We start from the raw sequence: 20,101 nt of genomic DNA on the forward strand, positions 1-20,101 counted from the left end.
GGAATGTAGGTTTATTGCATCATGAGTAATGTATTCTTTCTTAGACCCCTAAAATGCTGTGTGATACTTAGGTGGTTCTTCTTTCCTAGTACAGGTAGTCCTAGTAAGGTCCTGGTCCCCTGCGTGACAGTCTCCCAAGGAGTTTAGGGTTGCGTAGGTGGTACTTACCTGTTCCCAGTAGTTACTGGATGTGATCTATAACTGTTACTTTGTGTTACAGTGAAGTTTATATACTTTTATTCTAATTTCTACAAGTATTATTTCTATTTCTAGAAGTGCTGATTATGACAGTGGCCTATGTGGCCCTGTCCTGTGTACATAATCCCTTGTGAATATTGCCGTGCCAGTTGGCACAATGTACATGTATGATTTTTATCTGATATGTTTTGACAATACAAAAGTTATTTTAATATAACCTTGTGTGGAGTCTCTTTTGTGGTGTGCCTAGTATGTTGTGGCTGTCGTGCGCTGACGCAAATGCTTTACACATCGCCTCCGAGTTTAGCCTAGACTGCCCGCGCCATGCTACCTAGAGGGCGAGCAGGGGTTATCTTGGCGTGTGACTTCCTTGCCCTGACTGGAATGGTGGTTTCTGCCTGGCTTTGGCATAAGCCTTAGCCTACCAGAAATAGCCGGTTTCCAACAGGATGCGACATCAATGGAGCCGACCATCTCAGACTCCCTTCCTCTGGGTTTTTATTCTGCAGGCCATGGTTGTGTAAGTACTATGGAAAGCGTGGTGTGTCCTCCTCCTATTCAGGACACAGTATCACCCTCTATGCCATCCGGCTGGTTGCTTGACTTGGCTGACACCAGCCTCTTGTCTCCTCCCGGTTTCGCTACTGAGGCCAGTTCTGCATTGGAAGACAGGCTCCTTCGAGTTTCGATTGCCTTGGATTTACACATTCCTTTGGAGGAATTGTCAACAGACCCATAATTGGTGTACTACACGCTACCCTATCCAATGTTGAGCCTGTGCTTCCTTATAGTGACTGTCTTTTCGATATCCTTTTGGGTGCTTGGACTAAACTCGAAACAGGGCTTCCTGTGGAGCTCAATATCTCACAGGTATCCCCAGGCCCCGGAGGATCCCTCCTGTCTACTGAGACGTCCCTCTACTAAAAGCCTTGTGGTTCAGGGTACTTTGGAAAGGGAGCCTAGGAAATTTGGCACTTGTGGTAGGCATGTTTTATCTTACTCTAGCCACGTTCTGTGCTCTTTGAATACTTCTTGTGTGCTCGCCCGCTTCTCCCACGCCTTGTGGGACTCTGTGATGGGCCTCTTGCCTTCCCTTCCGGAGGAAGCCCGGTATGCTCTTCTTCCCCTGGTACAAGATGGGCAGCAAGCTACCAAACTTTGCATCCTGCTGAGGTATGGATATTACAGATTCTTATGGTCGAGCTATAGCCTCCATTACTCTGTCGACATGCATGGTTGCGTACTTCCCTGTTTTCAGAGGCTGTGCAAACGGCTTTGGTCGACATTGCTTTTTGATGGCACCTGACTTTTGGCACGCATGCCAACTCTGCTTTTTGCCGGTTCAGGGATAGTCATGGATGGTATGGAGTCTTAGGTCGGTTATTGTACTATGGGTGTCGGGGACAGATATTTCCCTTGTTTTGACTGACTCTTTCCCGCCTTCCTAGGGCAGAGTTTTTCTCTCCACTCAAAGGATACACCCGGTGTAGTGGTCCTGCTTTCTGCAGGTACCTTTTGTCTCGTTTATGCTGTCGGTGACCGGTTTAGTTTCCAGCTGTCTGGAACATATCTTGTTTGGCAGTCTTCTGGAGGCTGTCCTTTGACTTCTTTTAGAGCTTGCATTTTTCCTGCCCAAGTGCTTACTCTGTGGCAAATATTCGGATTATGTTGTACGCTTGCACTACAGCCTTGTTTCCCGTTTCCGGAGACCTTATTTGTATGCCTAGGAGGCACTTTAGTCAGCTCCTCTTAGACTTTGTATCCCTTATGGGATATTGTCTTCCGCTTTCTCTGTCCTTCTGTCCATATGGGCTCTACTGGTGCCACAAGCAAACATCCTCTTTGAGTTCCTATTGGTTCAGGCCTGGGTTCCATTACTCCATCCTTGTCATGATCCTGTGACTGTTCGTCTCAAGGAGTCTTGGTGGGTGTCTTTCTTTACTTTTTCCTTTGGGTCTATCCTATCTTTCCTCACATTTCCCTGAAGCGTTGGTCAGGTTTCTTACCTGCTTCTCCAGCTTCTGTACGTTGGACAATGTGTGATTGTCATAATCGACTATCTGTTGCCCTTTGTTTCCGTCAGCCATTTGTTTCACCTTGGTGGTCATCGTCGTCTTTCTCATGGCAATTCCATGTGCTATTATTCTCTGCTTCTCATGCTGCTGCCTGCTGGCATCCTCCCTTAGCTGGTGGTGTTGGTTCTTGGATGGTTGCCCTTGTTTTTATATAGTGGACACTGCCTTCCATTTCTTATTCTTAGGCAGCATTGTGTTGCTGTTTTCCAGCCTTGTCTTTGTCTCCACCTCTGTTCGTGGAGTACCCTTCTTTCCTCCACTTCTCGTTCTCCTGCTCACTAGTGAAGGACATGGATTGCTTTCGGAGGAGTGGATATACTTGTGTGTCTACGAGAATATCTATGTTTTTTTATATGCATAATTATCCTCGTATACATTTATCTTGGATGCATTTGTTTCTGCATGTATATACCTATCTCTTGAATGGATCTCTTGAAGATGTCTTTTCTTCAGGTATATCTTTATGTATGCTTTGCACATGTGGTCATCTGGTCTTCCATACGGTGTACATCGCTGCATATTACCTACACCCTTCTTGGTGACCTGGTTCAACCTTCTTGGTTGTACTGATCTGTTTCTTCCTTCTCTTCACTGAGCGTCTCCATTACTTATTTCCAGTGGATGCCTTATATAGCTATCGAGGTTCTCACTGTAAGAGCGTTTTCTTACCGTTCTTGTTGTTTTTCCTAGCCATGCTCTTCAGCATTCCTTGTTCTCTTTTCCACATCATCCTATGATTGGACATCCCTTGTTTCGCATCTGCTTCTCAGGATAGTTTCTTCGGCGATCGATGGGTGCTCTTTATTCGTTCTATATGTTCGCTGCAGTTGAGCACGCTGTGTATGCTCCTTACATTTAGTTTTGAACCTGGCCTCTATTGACTATTGTCCTTGGTCCCTCTGCATTCCTTGATCTTAGGTTGCCTCCCTCTTAGGGTTGCCTCATATTGATTTGATACAGTGTTCTTACAGTCTTATACCTTTCTACACCCTGTAGGCTAGCATAGTCCTCCTTGGAGGTCGGTCCTCTCGGTGAGCATCTTGCTTCACCTATCATTTTCGGATAGTCTAGTCCCTTTATATCCTTTGGCCACCTTCTTCTATTGGGGATCTTTGGTGAGATCCGTTCACAGACCCTCCTCCGGTGATGGTATTGCTTGGGTATTTGATCCTAAGATAAGGAATCTGCGGCTAGATGTCTCTATCAGATGGATATGTTACTTACCTTCAGGAATGCCTTATCTGATAGAGACAGGATCTAGCAGCAGTTTCCTTATTGACCCACCCATCCTCCCTGCTCTGCATACTTAGGGCCCTGATGTCTCTTGGTTTCCCTCTTTGCATTTTACTTATGTTATTTCATTCTTATTCTTGTTGATGTAAGTCTTTTTCCCTGTTTGGCACACTCTCTCCAGAGGCTGTTTTTAGGTTTTGCCTAGGCAGCGCGCATGCGCTGCATAGGAGGACCTTTAGCCGTCGCTCTGCTCTTTTTGGAAGCACATACTCCCGCTTGTGCCGGCATCCACCTTTCGGGAGCGAGCAGGGGCGCGCCACAAGCACGAGTATGTGCTTCCAAAAAGAGCCATCTGCGCGCGCGCACGCACGCACCACTGCCGGGCTTGTTTTAAACAGCTGTGCGTGCAGGGGCCATTTGTTTTTCAAAATACTTGTCATTGAGGTTTTGTGTTGGTGAATGCTTTTTACTTGCAGTGATTTTATGAAGTGAACTTATTTTAACAGCAAAGTGCAGGGTCTCCAAAGAGGAGCTGAAGTACCAGGATGTTGGTTTAAATATTCATGATTCGGTAATGTGGAAGTACTTACTGGGAAAATATCCCAACCTGCCGCGCTTGTGATTTGCAGACAGTGGCAGGACTCAATCGTTTAGACAGGTCTCTAACCATCACCAGTTTGTGGAGACACAGTACATTCGAACACGTTTCTTGTCTGATTTCTGTGAATTGCAACCTGCACATTACCACACTAACATTGTGGAAATGTTACGGATTTTTGTTTGCTTGTCTGCAGTTTATTGTTTGGGTTGTTTAAATCTAGGTGCGTCCAGCGTATTTCAGGGTGGGCTGGCTCCATGTCCTATTTTAGGTGTAACCCTGATCTATGCAAATTTGTTCCAATTCGAATTGGAGAGAAGAATTGTACTTTGCTTCGATATGTCACCAAATATGTTTAATTAGGTTTATCTTTATTGTAATATATGCTACTTTTCAGACTTTATTAATACGCTTAAAGTAAAAAGGAGACCACAAACTCACCAATTCTTACATACAATCTGGTAAATGTATCAATCTATTCATTAAATTAAATAACAGAATTGTGATAAAACTCTGGAGGAAGTGGTAATGACAAATTATTACTCCAGAGCCATTCCGATATCTGTCATGCCACAAACCACAAGGGGTAACAAGCATTGGCATAGACAATAGGTCTCGCCTTTGGGACCTGCTGCATAACTAAATACTTAAAAGGTCCCAAAGGCGAGACCTGTTGGCTATGCCAATGCTTGTTCTACGTGGCTCTGCATTGTTAGAGTGGAAATTGTCACATAAAAACTGATGTTGGCGCGTCAGGGTGGGCTTATATGGACTCTGTTGATGTTACAACCGAGAGAAGATGTCGCTAGGGAGTCGCTCTATGCCCCCTGCCGACATGTGGAAGTACTGCTGGGAAAATTTCCAGATCCAGTCTGGTGCCTGAGGAGAATTCAAAGATAAGGAATCTGCGGCTAGATCCTTTCTCTACCAGATCAGACATTACCGCAACTTGTCCGTTTTGCCAAGAAGTAAAGGGACCTGGTAAAAGGAAAGGTCATAGTTGTATGAAGTTGGATCAGCCATGTTTTTGATCATCGCCAAAGACGGGCAGTGCAGAAATAAGAGGGAAATTCATGAAATCAGAGCTTTGCACCTTCCTTTGCAGATGTCAGTACATGGAGCAGATTTGTAAATAGGAAGTGAGGCGACACATGAAAATGTGGTTGTAGTGTTTTGATGAGTTGCTATTGTGATCTACCGTACTTATAAATAATGACCATTCGTATTCATCACACCATAGACTAGTTGCATTTTGATGCTTAAATAATTTGTTATTGTTATACATCAAGACAGACGTAATCTTGTAGATGTAGGTTACCCACAGATGGCAGCAGTAGGCACTGAACCCACTGAGTTGGGGCACCAAGGCCCTCTTAAAACCTTAATTGGGTTGTTTGTAGTTAAAGTGGTTTGGAAATTGTAATTGGTAGTTGAATAAAAACTTGTTGTTGTAGTGGGGTTTGGGGTTTCAATAAACTTTTTTTCCGTTAAAATAATACTTTTAGTTAGCTTTCATTTGTTTTTAATGAAGGTGAAAGTCCAAAGAAATATTAGCAAAAGGGTAATGTTTAGATACATAGGATAAATGTTCCATCCCATTAATGCATGAAGTAAGGATGTCTAGTAACTAGGGGACAATTCCCATTTCAGTGAGCAAAAGACATAGATCCCCAGAACGTTAACATATTGGGTAGGCAGTGACTTTACTGGCATTTGCAGAAGCATGCCTCCTTCGGTTATGTCACTAATGCATAACTGTTTTACATTTATTAGTTCTCTACCATAGACATGGTCCATAACAATATTCGCCTAATTTTTTAAAAGGCAGCCGATGTTTTATTTTATAAAATCTTCTGGAAACCCGGTCACTCCATACACTGCAGATCGAGCAGCTCCAGAGATTATTTGTAAGATTTAACTGTGCATCATATGGATTTTGTCTTTGGACAAGCTGCCTTGAGGCCCAACATGTCTTTGGGGCTGCAGAACATCCTACAAATGTTATGAAGGAAATGATATTAAGGAGATTTATAATTACATGGGCTCATCAACCTATATATTTCATTAAAAAACAGTGCATACATTTACTAAATATATTTATATGGAAACTAGAGAGGGGCGAAATGTAGGTCCAAAATAAAAAGGAAAAATACAAAACAAACAGATTTCACTTTCTTAAAATAATGCAAGGATAGGTTAAACTCTGATATTTCTGTGGCACGCAGCAGAGGCTTCTTTTTCTTAGTTGCCCTGACAGATTTGCTACATTATCCACCAAGAAATGGCGCTTTCAAGCTAGCCTATTCTGGAGTGCATCAGGGTTGTGTAGTGACCAGGACCACGCTGGTATAATGTAATCCAAGTGAGTTTATTCAGTAAGTCTTCGTAAACAGGAAATGTGGGTCCTGTAGGGCAGCCCCCCCAGAACCAGCCTGCTAGCTGCTCAGCCCCATTCACCAAGTGTCACTCCTCATCCAGTCACCCAAGCATTCCACTCATGGCCCACACCCCAAACATTCCACCCCGAACACTCACACAGGCTGAGCCGCTAAGACCGAGTAACATAGGGAATACAATAACATGCAAGAATGCTACAGTATTAGGGTATCCATTGTGGTAGGTACTTGACATCTTTGTCTTATTAGAGAGGTCTCTTCAGCTTATGGAACCAACAATCACATCCCAATGCAGGGTTTACATTTTTAGGGTGGATTATGGAGGTTCTAGAGTTTCATATTGGCTGGGAATTTGACTTTCACCTCTTTCTTTTGATCAGGAGTCGGCAATCCCTAAAGGTCCGAGAACACAAGGTTTTGGGTCCATATGTCGACGGTCTTTCTAAACTGGCTGTTTCTGATTATAAGGTAAGACTTGAGGCAGTGGCAGATTGGCAGTACTCGACCACCCGTGCATGACTTCTGATGGATGAAAGGAACTTGGCGTGGCAGATAATGTTATTTCAGCCCTGGGTACAATAATCAATGGCGTGGCCTTCAGAAAGGAAGCCCAGACACTTTAGGACAAATATTGAAGGCCACCAACCAACCTTTAAATGTCAAGACATTATAACTGAAATTATTTTTTACAAAGTTGTCATATTTATTAAGCGTTTTTTACCATTCATTTTTTTATGTTGATATTGTAAACCCAAACTTCAGCAAGTGGGGAATTTCTACAGCTTTTTTTCGTCTGATTCTAAAAAGTGCTGGTAAATGTAATCCTAGGACAATACACACTTATATATACATTTGTGTGTGTCTATGTGTTAAAGAGGCGGGGACAACACTTGTTATGGAAAGTTATTTCGGTCCACAGGAAAAACATTTCTGCTTTGTTCAGTTTGACAGATCCTCACTGAACTTTATAAAACCAGTGATTTCGATATTTGATTATCCTTGTAAGTCTTGTACAGATTGGACAGGTAGGCAGAAGTTGTTGGCAGGGAATCAAAATGTGACTTGTTCATTTATAGAGTAAGTTGTGAGATAAGCTGGAGAGAAAAATAAATTGCTTAGCGGATGTCACTAAAGTTTTCATGCAAGCAGAGACTAGTGTCTGCTGCGTGCTTTTGCATACTTTGTAAGTTTTTGTTCAGCCGATTTAAAGTTTTAATGCAGGTATGTGGGTTTTATCAGTGTACTCCTCATGCATGACAAATCCCCTTAACTGACATGACATTTTATTGGAAGCAGAACAGTTTCCTTCGTCTGTCATTTTGTGAGATTACATGAGATGTGCAGCGGCGGTGCGTCCATTGGGGCGTTGGGGCGTTGCCCTCCCAATGCACACCGCTGCCATCCGGACTGCCAATGTGTGCCTAAATCACACATTCAGGAACGAGTTTCTGGCCGGCCGGTTACTGTGCCGGACCAGAAACCATCAGGAAAAGGGGGAGGCGGGGCTGTGCAGACACGCTAGTGCCGTGTCCTCTTTCGGACAGGTCATTTTCCTGCCCGGCACGGACATGCGCGCTAGCCTCCCCCTTGGGAGACGGGGGTTGCCTCATGCCGCAGCCCCCGGTCTCCTAATGGGGCGGGGATAGGATGCGCCCACACGACCAAGGCAATAACAACGACAGCAGCAAGTGCCCCCTGGCACAGAGGAAACACGAGCAGCTGTAAATCCCCCCCAACTACCCTTCAAAGAGCAGCTGTAAATGGGGATTGCTCATTTATCATTCTGTTTTCAAACACCAGCATGACAGATTCTCAAAATACACGTGCTCTATCCACTATGCACTTTCCATTTTTGGTGAATGCACAAAAAAAAATCTTTCCTTTTTCTAAAGAAAAGTACATTTTTGTTTCAAAAATCCGATTTCATCTATTTTCCCCCAAATGTCAGCTTTCAATTTCCATAGACAATTGCATCACATTGTCTGATTCTGCGCCGTCAGAACAGGTGTTACCAGGACGTGCCAAGGATGTCAACATTGTACCAGCAAATATAGCAAGACTCTATTCGGCTTGTCTCCGTGGGCACAAGTGAATGCTGGCACTCCAGCAATTAATTCAAATACAAAATTGTTCGTTTTTCAAAAAGATTTTTGATTTTAATTTTCAATTCAAATAATGTTCTTTGATGTTAATGCACATCGTTGTAGTGATTATCCATGATCATATCACAAAAACTTTCATATTCATTTCATTGAGTAACCTCCCAATGCATTTCGGCGCGGTAGCGCCTTTATCAAGGGATCTGTAAATCAGAAATACATCTCATTAGTACTACCTTCTAATCAGCCACCCACTCAGTTTTTCTACAAAAACAATCCTTCAAATGTAACTATTAACGTATAATACGATTGCCCTGTGAATACATTTCAATACAAATAATGGACTAACGAATAATTCATAACTCTTACATTTTAAATTGTTCATAAAGACAAAGTCAGAAATCCCTTGTGCGCTGGTTCGTGACGTGTTATTAACCTCATAATTCTAAAAGATCTTTGCCCGTTAATCTCACAGCTCATGGGGTCGGTTTCATGCAGTGTTTACAATAAAGCTCGTAAAATCTTTAAAGACTGCGGTGTGCTCAGTTGTAAAAATTCCGCCCTCCCGTTTTATAAACCTCAGCCCGGGGATGTGCTCGGTGCCACTTTTCAGACCCCCGCTTACCGCTAGTAGAAGCCGGATGGTGCGCTCTGGTTGCCGCTGCAATGAACTCCGTTTCCTTATGGCGCCACAAGTGTGCAGCGGCTGCCTACCCTCGTGCATAAACACCACAGTGTCAGTCACGGACGTTAATATTCTAATGACAGCCACTGTTATGTGACATAAAGGCCACAATTAGCCCCGCGTGCTCATGCTCTGATGAGGATAGCCGTGCGACCCTTATGCTATGATTCACCCAAGGATGCCCTATATATGCCAAGATTGACCATTACTGTGCCAGTATGTCATCAGTGGACATAATTGTGCCAGAGTTGAACCCCTTGGGACATGAACCAGAGGGTGGCAGTGATGAACTAGAGGGTGACAGTGATGAACCAGAGGGTGGCAGTAATGAACTAGAGGGTGGCAGTGATGAACCAGAGAGTGGCAGTGATGAACCAGAGAGTGACAGTGATGAACCAGAGGGTGACAGTGGTGAACCAGGGGGTGGCAGTGGTGAACCAGGGGGTGGCAGTGGTGAACCAGAGGGTGGCAGTGGTGAACCAGAGGGTGCTGTGATGAACCAGAGGTGCTGTGATGAACCAGAGGGTGGCAGTGATGAACCCGAGGGTGGCAGTGATGAACCCGAGGGTGGCAGTGATGAACCCGGGGGTGGCAGTGATGAACCAGGGGGTGGCAGTGGTGAACCAGAGGGTGGCAGTGGTGAACCAGAGGGTGGCAGCGGTGAACCAGAGGGTGGCAGTGGTGAATCAGAGGGTGCTGTGATGAACCAGAGGTTGGCAGTGATGAACCAGAGGTTGGCAGTGGTGAACCAGAGGGTGGCAGTGGTGAACCAGAGGGTGGCAGTGATGAACCAGAGGGTGGCAGTGATGAACCAGAGAGTGGCAGTGATGAACCAGAGAGTGGCAGTGATGAACCAGAGAGTGGCAGTAAAGAACCAGAGGGTGGCAATGGTGAACCAGAGGGTGACAGTGATGAACCAGAGGGTGGCAATGGTGAAGCAGTGGTGAACCAGAGGGTGCTGTGATGAACCAGAGGGTGGCAGTAATGAACCAGAGGGTGGCAGTGATGAACCAGAGGGTGGCAGTGATGAACCAGAGGGTGACAGTGATGAACCAGAGGGCGACAGTGATGAACCAGGGGGCGGCAGTGATGAACCAGAGGGTGCTGTGATGAACCAGAGGTGCTGTGATGAACCAGAGGGTGGCAGTGGTGAACCAGAGGGTACTGTGATGAACCACTCGATTTTCACATTTTTTCTCAAGGGTGTTCGGGCATGCGCGCTGCGCTTGTGAGCTACAGTGCAGAAATCATTTTCCGCCTCACCACGTTCAAATGTCACCAGCCGCCACTGTGTGTGGGCTGTTGTGAAGGAGGCTGCAGACATCGACCTTGAGAAAATATTCCTGTGGCAATTGAGTAGGTTGGCATCCCCCAATCTTCCTCCAACCTCTCCCAGAAAAAAATTAAACAAGGGCTTTATAGCTAATGTGTATATTTGGTCTCTCAAAGTTATCTTTTTTTTTTTTTTAAGGCATTAATGGAGACCTCTGTCCTATAACCCTGCCCCGATCCTGAACTCTGCACTGGTACTATTAACAGCACAAAGGTCCATGAGCCAATGTGCGCCTGATACTAGTACATTCTTGCTGCCAAAGAAAAGGCATTTTGATCATTGTTGACTCGATGTAACAAGGTAGCACAAAACTTTCAAAAACAAAATATGTCCACTTAGAAATCTGCATGCTGATTCGTCCAGAAGGGAGGAAATTATGGAGAACATGTTGCGTTTTCCTTTCAAGTTCCAAAAAGAAGTTATTGATGAGTGAATGAACAAAACTATTCCACAGGAGCATGCCCGTTCATTCATTGCTGATGATATGAAACTACCTAAGGCTTTGTACAGAAGGCACTGGGGTCACCGCTGAGTGTGCACTGGATGGCTGAAGACCAGCCGCAAATCAGCAAGCACTAGTTAGAGCCTAAGGCTCAGTCCACAGTGGATGAGGTATTTAGCATAGGATGAGCTGACAGCCATGTTCTGTCATGGGTACTTGCTGGACATAACTGAGGTTGTGTACGTATGGTGGGGAGGCTGCATGCAGGGTATGTTCAAAGGGTTTACCCTCTGCCCAGTACCATTTTGGGTACTGTATCAGATGCAGGATGTGGCAAAGGCTAGGAGAAAAATATTAAGTGCAAGTCATGGCCGAAGGAAATGCCATTCATTTTGAGCCTACTGGGAATGGCAAGAGGTAGTTATCTGCGGGGTTTCAATGCTTTGCTAGGGTTCAGGTGAGCTGTGTATAGGACGTGTCCAAAGACTACTCCGTTAGCATGCCCAGCACTTCTCTGCCATCAAAGCTCGCTGGGCATAGCAATAGTCCGAGCCCTTTTAGTGTCTGGAGTTGGCAGGACAGTACATGGGGTGGTTGAAGGTTACAGTATATGCTCAGAGCCTGCTGTGCTGGTTCAGTGAATGCCAGATACTGGATGAAGGGCATAGCAAAGGCCATGCTGCTTGCGAAGCACCAACTTGGCACAGCTGAGGGCCATGCCAGGTGTCTATACTGGCAACTTTGAGTATTGCTCCTTACGCCTTTTTGGACATAATTTGAGTAGTCTCTGGTGGTCAGTGAACCAAAGGCCACGCTCTTTGACTAGTGTCCAGTTGTTCATTAGTAGATTGGTTAAAGATATCAATACAAAAGAAATGCACATAAAAAACGTTGTGTAAGGGATGCTATGCTCGGATATCCTTATCACAAAATAGGGTGTTAGAAATATAATACAACTAAAAACACACTTTCAGATTAAGATATGTTTTAGACACAAACTGAGAAAACCATTTAAATGTACCTCTTAGGGACTACGTAGCCATGACTTCTCTACCATGCGTTGCTTGCGCTACTGAAATCCTAACCGTAGATGTTGTTAGCTGGTAGCTATTGCAAATAGAATGGTGTTTGAGCTGAATAGATTTATATTAGTGATTGATATTGTGATGGATAAAATTGTCAGTTCTTTTGTTGTTTCCCCCCCCCCCCCCCCCCCCCCCCCCCCCGGAGCAGTGTGTGCTGAGATGGTTCAGTCTACCAGTGGCCTCTGCACAGGGCTAATCTACAGTTGAATTTGCTGAATAAAGTGACAAGATGTCATGATGCGTCTCAAAACATTCCAACATTGGCCAACGGGTGACATTAATGTGTCCTGGGAAAGGAAAATTTGCCGAGAGCAGCAAAGAATGTGATTTAGCCTTTTCACAGCAAGAAATGGGTTTTAATAGCTGCAGACCAGTCCACTCACATGATAATTGTATAGGATGAAATGAGAAATGTCTGGATTCTTTGTGATTTTGGTATCCAGGAATTTGTGAATTTCATTTTACGTAAACATTGAAAAAGCGAATGGGTTGTATTCCGTTAGTGGTATTGTTCAAGTGAAACATTTATCTCGTTTCTTGAAGAACCAGACTGTTGCTTATTTAAAAAGATGAATTGTTTTAGTCCTTTCGGCTGTAGCGTGTGTGAGGGTACTGAAGGAATCCATCTTCTCACCATGCTAAAGAGGCTAAAGAATGGGCAAGTGAACAACCACTCCATCCAGCTAATTGTTTGAATGTTGTCTTTATTTAGGACATTGAGTCTTTGATGTCTGAGGGCAACAAGTCGCGAACAGTGGCTGCAACCAACATGAACGAAGAGAGCAGCCGGTCTCACGCCGTCTTCAACATCATCCTCACGCACACTCTGGTGGATGTCCAGTCTGGGGTAAGCCATGTCGAGTGGAACTGTCCTGAAACGTGTTTCCAGAAAACAAAGATACATGCAGGGTACCACCCAGTTAAACCGTAATAGCTCCACCCCAACTGGGTGTTCACAGGTACCTAAATAAACATTGCTTGCAAAATAATAATTCAGGGAGAATTGAGACTCTGTTAGTAGCATTAGAAGCGTTAGTATATAAGAGGAAATACCCCTTCCCGCCAGTTGAAGGGTCCATGTCCCCAACTAGGACATTTTCCTAAGATAGGGTAGGTTTTGAAATACTTGAATCCCTTTGAACGTGCGCTCCATTTTGCACACAACCCCTGATTTGATGGCGTGGCTCATATGTTCCCTTTCTAGCATCTCAAACTTTGTTTCCCACTTAGTTTTTCCTCTGCTCCAATGGTTCAATATTCCTTATCTAGCTACATCCGCACCCACCTCATGGATGTGCCAGTAGTCCCTTACTTGCATCAGTGCACTCCTGCCTACGTATAACCTTGCACAGGTCCAGTTAGCGTATTTGAAAATAAATGCAAGACACCCTCTTCTGGGAATGCTCCTTATTTACTCCCAAATGGCTAGTAGTGTTTACTGTTTTTGCCATGACGCATCTTCCAATACTGTGTACACAGGAGTAGGCGTCTTGTTCTTTCATTAGCCTGAATATTGTGGTATGGGCTCTAAATGGATTTCTATGGCCCTATCCATTTCAAAATGCCATAATGTCGGCTTGTATATATCTGCTGTTATTAGTGTTTTTTGTACCCAAAGCATTTCACTGATAAAATTGTTCACAGGTTATTGCAGCCGCTGCAGAAATTTTAATGCAATCTACAGGTCTTGCCTTTAATCGTAGCTTTTTCTGCTCACCGTTTAATTGGTTTGAGGTTAGTAAAATGATTAGTCCTAAACTGGATAATAGTAACAATTGGTTATTTAGAGTCTTGCAGAGCTGCAAGCATGTAGAAGGAAAACCAGAAAAAAAGCTATTATTTATATCCACTCTGCACTGTGTAAGAAGTTACTTTAAATGGCCAACAGGACCTTATGAAGCCCAAATTATGAGTATTTCTGCTCTTTTGTTTTCCAAATGTCAGTATCCGCGCCGACACCATCGGACCACGCACGCAACCTGGGATTCGTCCTGGACTCCTCCCTCACCATGACCAAACAAGTCAACGCCGTCTCGTCATCATGCTTCAACACCCTGCGCATGCTCCGAAAGATCTTCCGGTGGATCCCCACCGAAACTAGAAAGACAGTCACCCAGGCCCTCGTCACCAGCCGACTGGACTATGGAAACGCCCTATACGCAGAGACCACTGCCAAACTTCAGAAACGACTACAACGCATACAAAACGCCTCCGCACGACTAATCCTCGACATGCCTTGCCACAGCCACGTATCCGCCCACCTGAGAAACCTGCACTGGCTCCCCGTCAACAAGAGGATCACATTCAGGCTCCTCACCCACGCACACAAAGCACTCCACGACATGGGCCCCGAATACCTCAACAACCGCCTCTCGTTCTACACTCCCACCTGCCAGCGCCGATCCGCCAGTCTCGCCCTCGCCACCGTCCCACGGATTCGCAGAACCACCGCCGGAGGAAGATCGTTCTCCTACCTGGCAGCCAAAACATGGAACTCCCTCCCTGCACACCTACGAATGGCCCAGGACCACCTCACCTTCAGGAAACACCTCAAGACCTGGCTTTTCGAGCAGTAGCAGCACCCCGCCTTCCAGCGCCTTGAGACCCTCACGGGTGAGTAGCGCGCTTGATAAATGTTTTGATTGATTGATTGAATGTCCTTTTCGCTTATACTCTCAGTAACAAGTTTATCAAATTTGTTCATCAAAATGCGAAACCTTCTATGCAGATCAACACTAGACTTTCTCAAGCAATCCTTTTTACCCAAGTAAATGTTAGTTCGAGGCATATGGGCTGCAGATGGTACATTTATGAATAGATCGCCATCTGGTGTTGGGCTCGGATGATTGCACTTTGTTTTTCTTCTGGAGAAGTCTTTGTCGTCATAGGTGACTCCTCCTCTCGGTGTTAGTGCGCATGGGCATCGGCTCCATCCTTAGATTGTTTTTTTCCGCCATCGGGTTCGGATGAGGATCGAAGCGCTCCGGACCGACTTCAACAAAGAAGGTTATAACCGGCGCGTATTCCTTTCCAAATCGACGGTATCGTTATCGAACGCGACTTCACTCCATACCGACGCGGTTCGAAGGACGACGACTACGAGAAACTCGACGTAGTCCAGCCCGGGGTCCATGGAAAGGACTCCATTCAAAAAATGTCCAACGTGTGGTGCTAAGTTCCCACACAAGGACCTACACGAGGTGTGCAACCTCTGCTTGTCCCCTGAACACGAATCCATGAACTGTGAGGCCTGTGCAGCGTTCTCGTCAAAATCGACGATTAGAAACCGTCGAGCCCGAAGACACGAGGTATCGAGAATGCAGTCACAAGCAATCCCGGAGCTGTTCGAGGACCAGCACCCAGAAGAGGAGGAAGAAGAGGCCGACGAGGCGGGGTCAGAAGCGGACGAGTCCGACGTCGAGGAAATCGACGTCCAACAAACAGTGAGTGACGACGTCCCTTTACCGAAAAACAGACCCCGCACGGTGTCGACCCCGCCCTCGAGCCCGGTCAGACAACCGAAAAAAGTTTCCAACGCCCCGCCTTCGAGCCCGGCAACGAAACAGAAACCGAAACACTCGGTCCCCCATCATAGTGGTTCCGGTTCCGATAAACCGACCACATCGACACCGAAGCACCAGGTCAAGGAAAGCTCGAAGTCGAAGCAGTCCATGTCGACACCGAAGCACGCTTCGGCGCCGAAAACACCCTCGACACCGGGGACATCTTCGATACCGAAGAAGTCGGATCCGAACAAAACTTCGGCACCGAAAATACAAATGGACATTTCAAAGAAAAAACACCTTTCGGAACCGAAAACTGCGGTACCGACACAGGAACACGGAACGGATCCTAAACAAAAGACTTTGTTTATTGACCCAAAGACTGGCAAGGTAGCCACAGAACTACCTAAAAAGAGGAAACATGAACATTTGCACGACAAGACTCATCCAAAGAGGAGAACAATGGGGACGAATACAACTCCTCCCCCTTCTCCCAAACCTCACACACCATCTTCGCCTCTTCCTCACAATAGGCCAGATATTCCTCCCACACGCCCATCTACACCTACAACAGATGGAGAGAGTGACACAGGGGAGGGGGGACACCCTGGGGATGATGAGGACACAATCCCAGAGGAGGCAGACCCATGGGAAGAGTATAATGTGGGATCGGGTAATGATACCGACCTTGAGTCATATCCCTCAAAACCTTCACCTCCTGATGACAATACTGGGTTTGCACAACTCATTACTAGAGCAGCAACATTTCATAAGGTAGACCTACATACAGAACCTCAAGTACAGGACTTCTTATTAGAAACACTACCTACTGCACAAAGAACATCAGGAACACTACCAATGCTTAAGGGCCTTCTCAGTCATACATCAGAGATATTCAAAGACCCAGTGAGGGCTAGGGTATTGAACCCAAGAATTGATAAAAAATATAGGGCAGCTCCAAAAGACCCAATATACATTAAGGGGCAAATTCCTCTAGACTCACTAGTGGTCACAAACGCTCGCAAGAGAGCAAACTCTTTATCTACAGGAGAAGCTCCACCTCCTGACAAAGAGTCTAAACTAATAGATGCCTCTGGCAAGAGAGTAGCATCTCAAGCGGCAAACAGTTGGCGCATAGCTAATACGCAAGCACTACTTGCAAGGTATGACAGAGCGCATTATGATGTTAGAAACACTCATCAAACATCTCCCTAAAGAACATCAAAAGAGAGCAGATCAACTTATACAAGAAGGGAAGTTAATTACTAACACTTCAATAAAGTGCGCCCTAGACGCGGCAGAAACTGCGGCAAGGTCGACAAACACAAGCATCATGTTAAGGAGACATGCATGGCTCAGAGTGTCAGGGTTCAAACTAGAGGTACAAACATCGTTACTGAACCAACCTTTTGATGGGAAAACACTTTTTGGAACAGGGACAGATGAGGCCCTAGAAAAGATGAAGAAGGATACAGAAACGGCTAAATCAATGGGAGCATTGCAACAGCCGACACAAAGAGGTTCCTTTCGTAGATCCACCTATAGAGGAGGATCCAAAAGTACAGGTACAAACCAACAGCAAACCTCTTTTACACCTACATCACCCAGAGGTAATTCTAGAGGTGGATACAGGGGTAACAACAACAAGGGTAGAGGTCGCGGAAACAACAACAACCGCAACTCTCCAACCCCAAAACAGTGACTTCATAGAGCTTCCCCCAGACCATATAACACCGGTAGGGGGACGCCTATCACAGTTCCTACCTGTCTGGGAAAACATCACATCAGACAAGTGGGTAAGACAAATTATCCAACATGGTTATTGCCTAGAACTCACAGCTACCCCACCAAACATCCCCCCCAAACAGCGTCCAATGAAACAAGATCACCTGACACTATTAAAACAAGAAGTAATATCACTGCTAGAAAAGCATGCCATAGAGAAGGTTCCACAGCACCAACAGGGAACAGGAGTATACTCCCTATACTTCCTAATTCCCAAAAAGGACGGGTCTCTAAGGCCAATACTGGACCTAAGACCTCTCAACGCATACATAAATTCGGAACATTTCCACATGGTCACGCTCCAACAAGTACTTCCTTTACTGAAGAAAGGGGACTTTCTTTCTACACTGGATCTAAAAGACGCTTACTTTCATATCCCTATTCACAAAGCCCACAGGAAATAACTCAGGTTTGTGGTAGAAGGACAACATTATCAGTTCAAAGTCCTTCCATTTGGTGTCACGACGGCACCAAGGGTGTTCACAAAATGCCTGGCAGTGGTAGCAGCTCACCTAAGAAGACAACAGATTCATGTCTTCCCATACTTGGACGACTGGCTAATAAAAGCCAGGTCGCAAGAGGAGTGTCTGCAAGACACACAAAAGACAATTCAGCTACTACACCAGCTAGGGTTCACGGTGAACTACACAAAGTCACACCTACAACCAAACAAGGTTCAACAATATCTGGGGGCTACTATAGACACAGAAAAAGCCAAAGTGTACCCCAACCCAGTCAGGGTCCAAGCAATGCTTACAATCACTCAGAGATTTCAGCCACAACACTCACTAACAGCAAGAGTGTTCATGCAGCTATTAGGCATGATGTCATCCTGCATACTGCTAATACCATATGCAAAACTACAAATGCGTCCGCTACAAGAATGCTTAGCGACACAGTGGAATCAGGCTCAAGGGCAGATTACGGATCTGGTGTTGGTAGACGACCGCACACACCGCTCTCTGAAGTGGTGGAACAGAACAAACATTACCAAGGGGCGGTCGTTCCTAGAGCCAATTCCACAGGTGACAATAACAGCAGACGCATCGCTCACCGGATGGGGAGCACACATGGACAAGTACACAGTACAAGGAAGGTGGAGTGTGCAGGAAAGAACACAGCACATCAACTATCTAGAACTACTGGCAGTGTTTCTAGCATTGAAAGCCTTCCAGATACATGTTATCCACAAAGCAGTCCTGATCAGAACAGACAACATGACAGCAATGTATTATATTCAAAAACAGGGGGGGGCGCACTCTCTCCAATTATCCAGACTAGCACAGGAAATTTGGAGATGGGCCATTCCTCAAAACATCTATCTGTTAGCCGAACACCTACCAGGAGTCCAAAACCAGATAGCAGACATCTTAAGCAGACAGTCGGAACAAATACACGAATGGGAACTGCACCAACAAATACTGCAGCCATTCTTCCAAAGATGGGGACAACCAGAGATAGACCTATTTGCCACTCATCAGAACGCAAAATGCCAAAGCTTCGCGTCCAGGTACCCACATCATCTGTCGCAGGGCAATGCGTTATGGATAAATTGGTCCAACAAATTTGCATACGCTTTTCCCCCTCTCCCACTAATCCCATTAGTGGTCAGGAAACTGCAACAACATTCAATGACCATGATACTAGTAGCACCCACGTGGGCAAGACAGCCGTGGTTCACCACGCTCTTGCAACTCTCACAAGTGCCACATCAAAAGCTACGAATTCTACCCATGCACCTTACACAGAACCATGGAGAAATAATGCACCCAGATCCAACTCAATTGAACTTAGCGATCTGGCTCCTGAAATCCTAGAATTTGGGTACTTAGATCTCCCCCCAAATTGCATGGAGATAATTAAACAAGCGAGACGTCCAACCACCAGAGCATGCTATGCAGCTAAGTGGAAGAGGTTTGCTATACACTGTACTAATAACAATATCAACCCTCTAGACGTATCAACAAGGGAGATTATTTGCTACTTATTACACTTACAGCAATGTAATCTAGCCTACACATCTATCAGAGTACATCTAGCAGCTATAGCAGCATACCTACAAAACAGGCAGCGCATATCACTGTTCAGAGTACCAGCGATAAAAGCATTCATGGAAGGTCTTAAAAGAGTCATTCCACCAAGATTACCACCTTCCCCAGTCTGGAACCTCAACGTAGTACTCACCAGACTAATGGGGCCACCCTTCGAACCTATGCATAGGTGCGAAATACAATTCCTTACATGGAAGGTGGCCTTCCTTATAGCCATTACCTCACTCAGAAGAGTAAGCGAATTACAGGCATTGACAATACAAGAACCATTCCTACAGTTACACCAGAATAAAGTGGTTCTTAGAACAAACCCAAAGTTCTTGCCTAAGGTAAATTCAGCATTCCACATCAATCAGCCAGTGGAATTACCAGTCTTCTTTCCAAAGCCACAGACGGTGGCAGAAAGGGCTCTACATACACTAGATGTTAAAAGAGCCATTTTGTACTACATAGAAAGAACACAAGACTTCAGGAAAACTAAACAATTATTTGTAGCATTTTCCCCAACACATAAGGGCAATCCTATCTCTAAAGCAGGCATCGCAAGATGGATTGTAAGATGTATACAAATATGTTACATTAAAGCAAAGAGAACATTAACTGTTCCTCCTAGAGCTC

The 20,101-nt window shown here is 45.2% G+C and overlaps 1 protein-coding gene across 2 annotated transcripts in view; it reads left to right on the forward strand.

Moving 5' to 3' along the window:
• KIF13B (kinesin family member 13B) overlaps nt 1–20,101 on the forward strand; it is a 701,202-nt gene that overhangs the window by 288,256 nt on the left and 392,845 nt on the right. For both annotated transcript variants that reach the window (XM_078649880.1, XM_078649879.1), the window contains 2 exons: nt 6,881–6,968; nt 12,857–12,991. In XM_078649880.1, coding sequence (XP_078506006.1) covers nt 6,881–6,968; nt 12,857–12,991 — 223 coding nt within the window. The remainder of the gene's footprint in view (nt 1–6,880; nt 6,969–12,856; nt 12,992–20,101) is intronic.

The sequence above is a fragment of the Lissotriton helveticus genome, chromosome 6 (assembly GCF_964261635.1).
Source record: "Lissotriton helveticus chromosome 6, aLisHel1.1, whole genome shotgun sequence".
Lineage (NCBI taxonomy): Eukaryota > Metazoa > Chordata > Amphibia > Caudata > Salamandridae > Lissotriton > Lissotriton helveticus.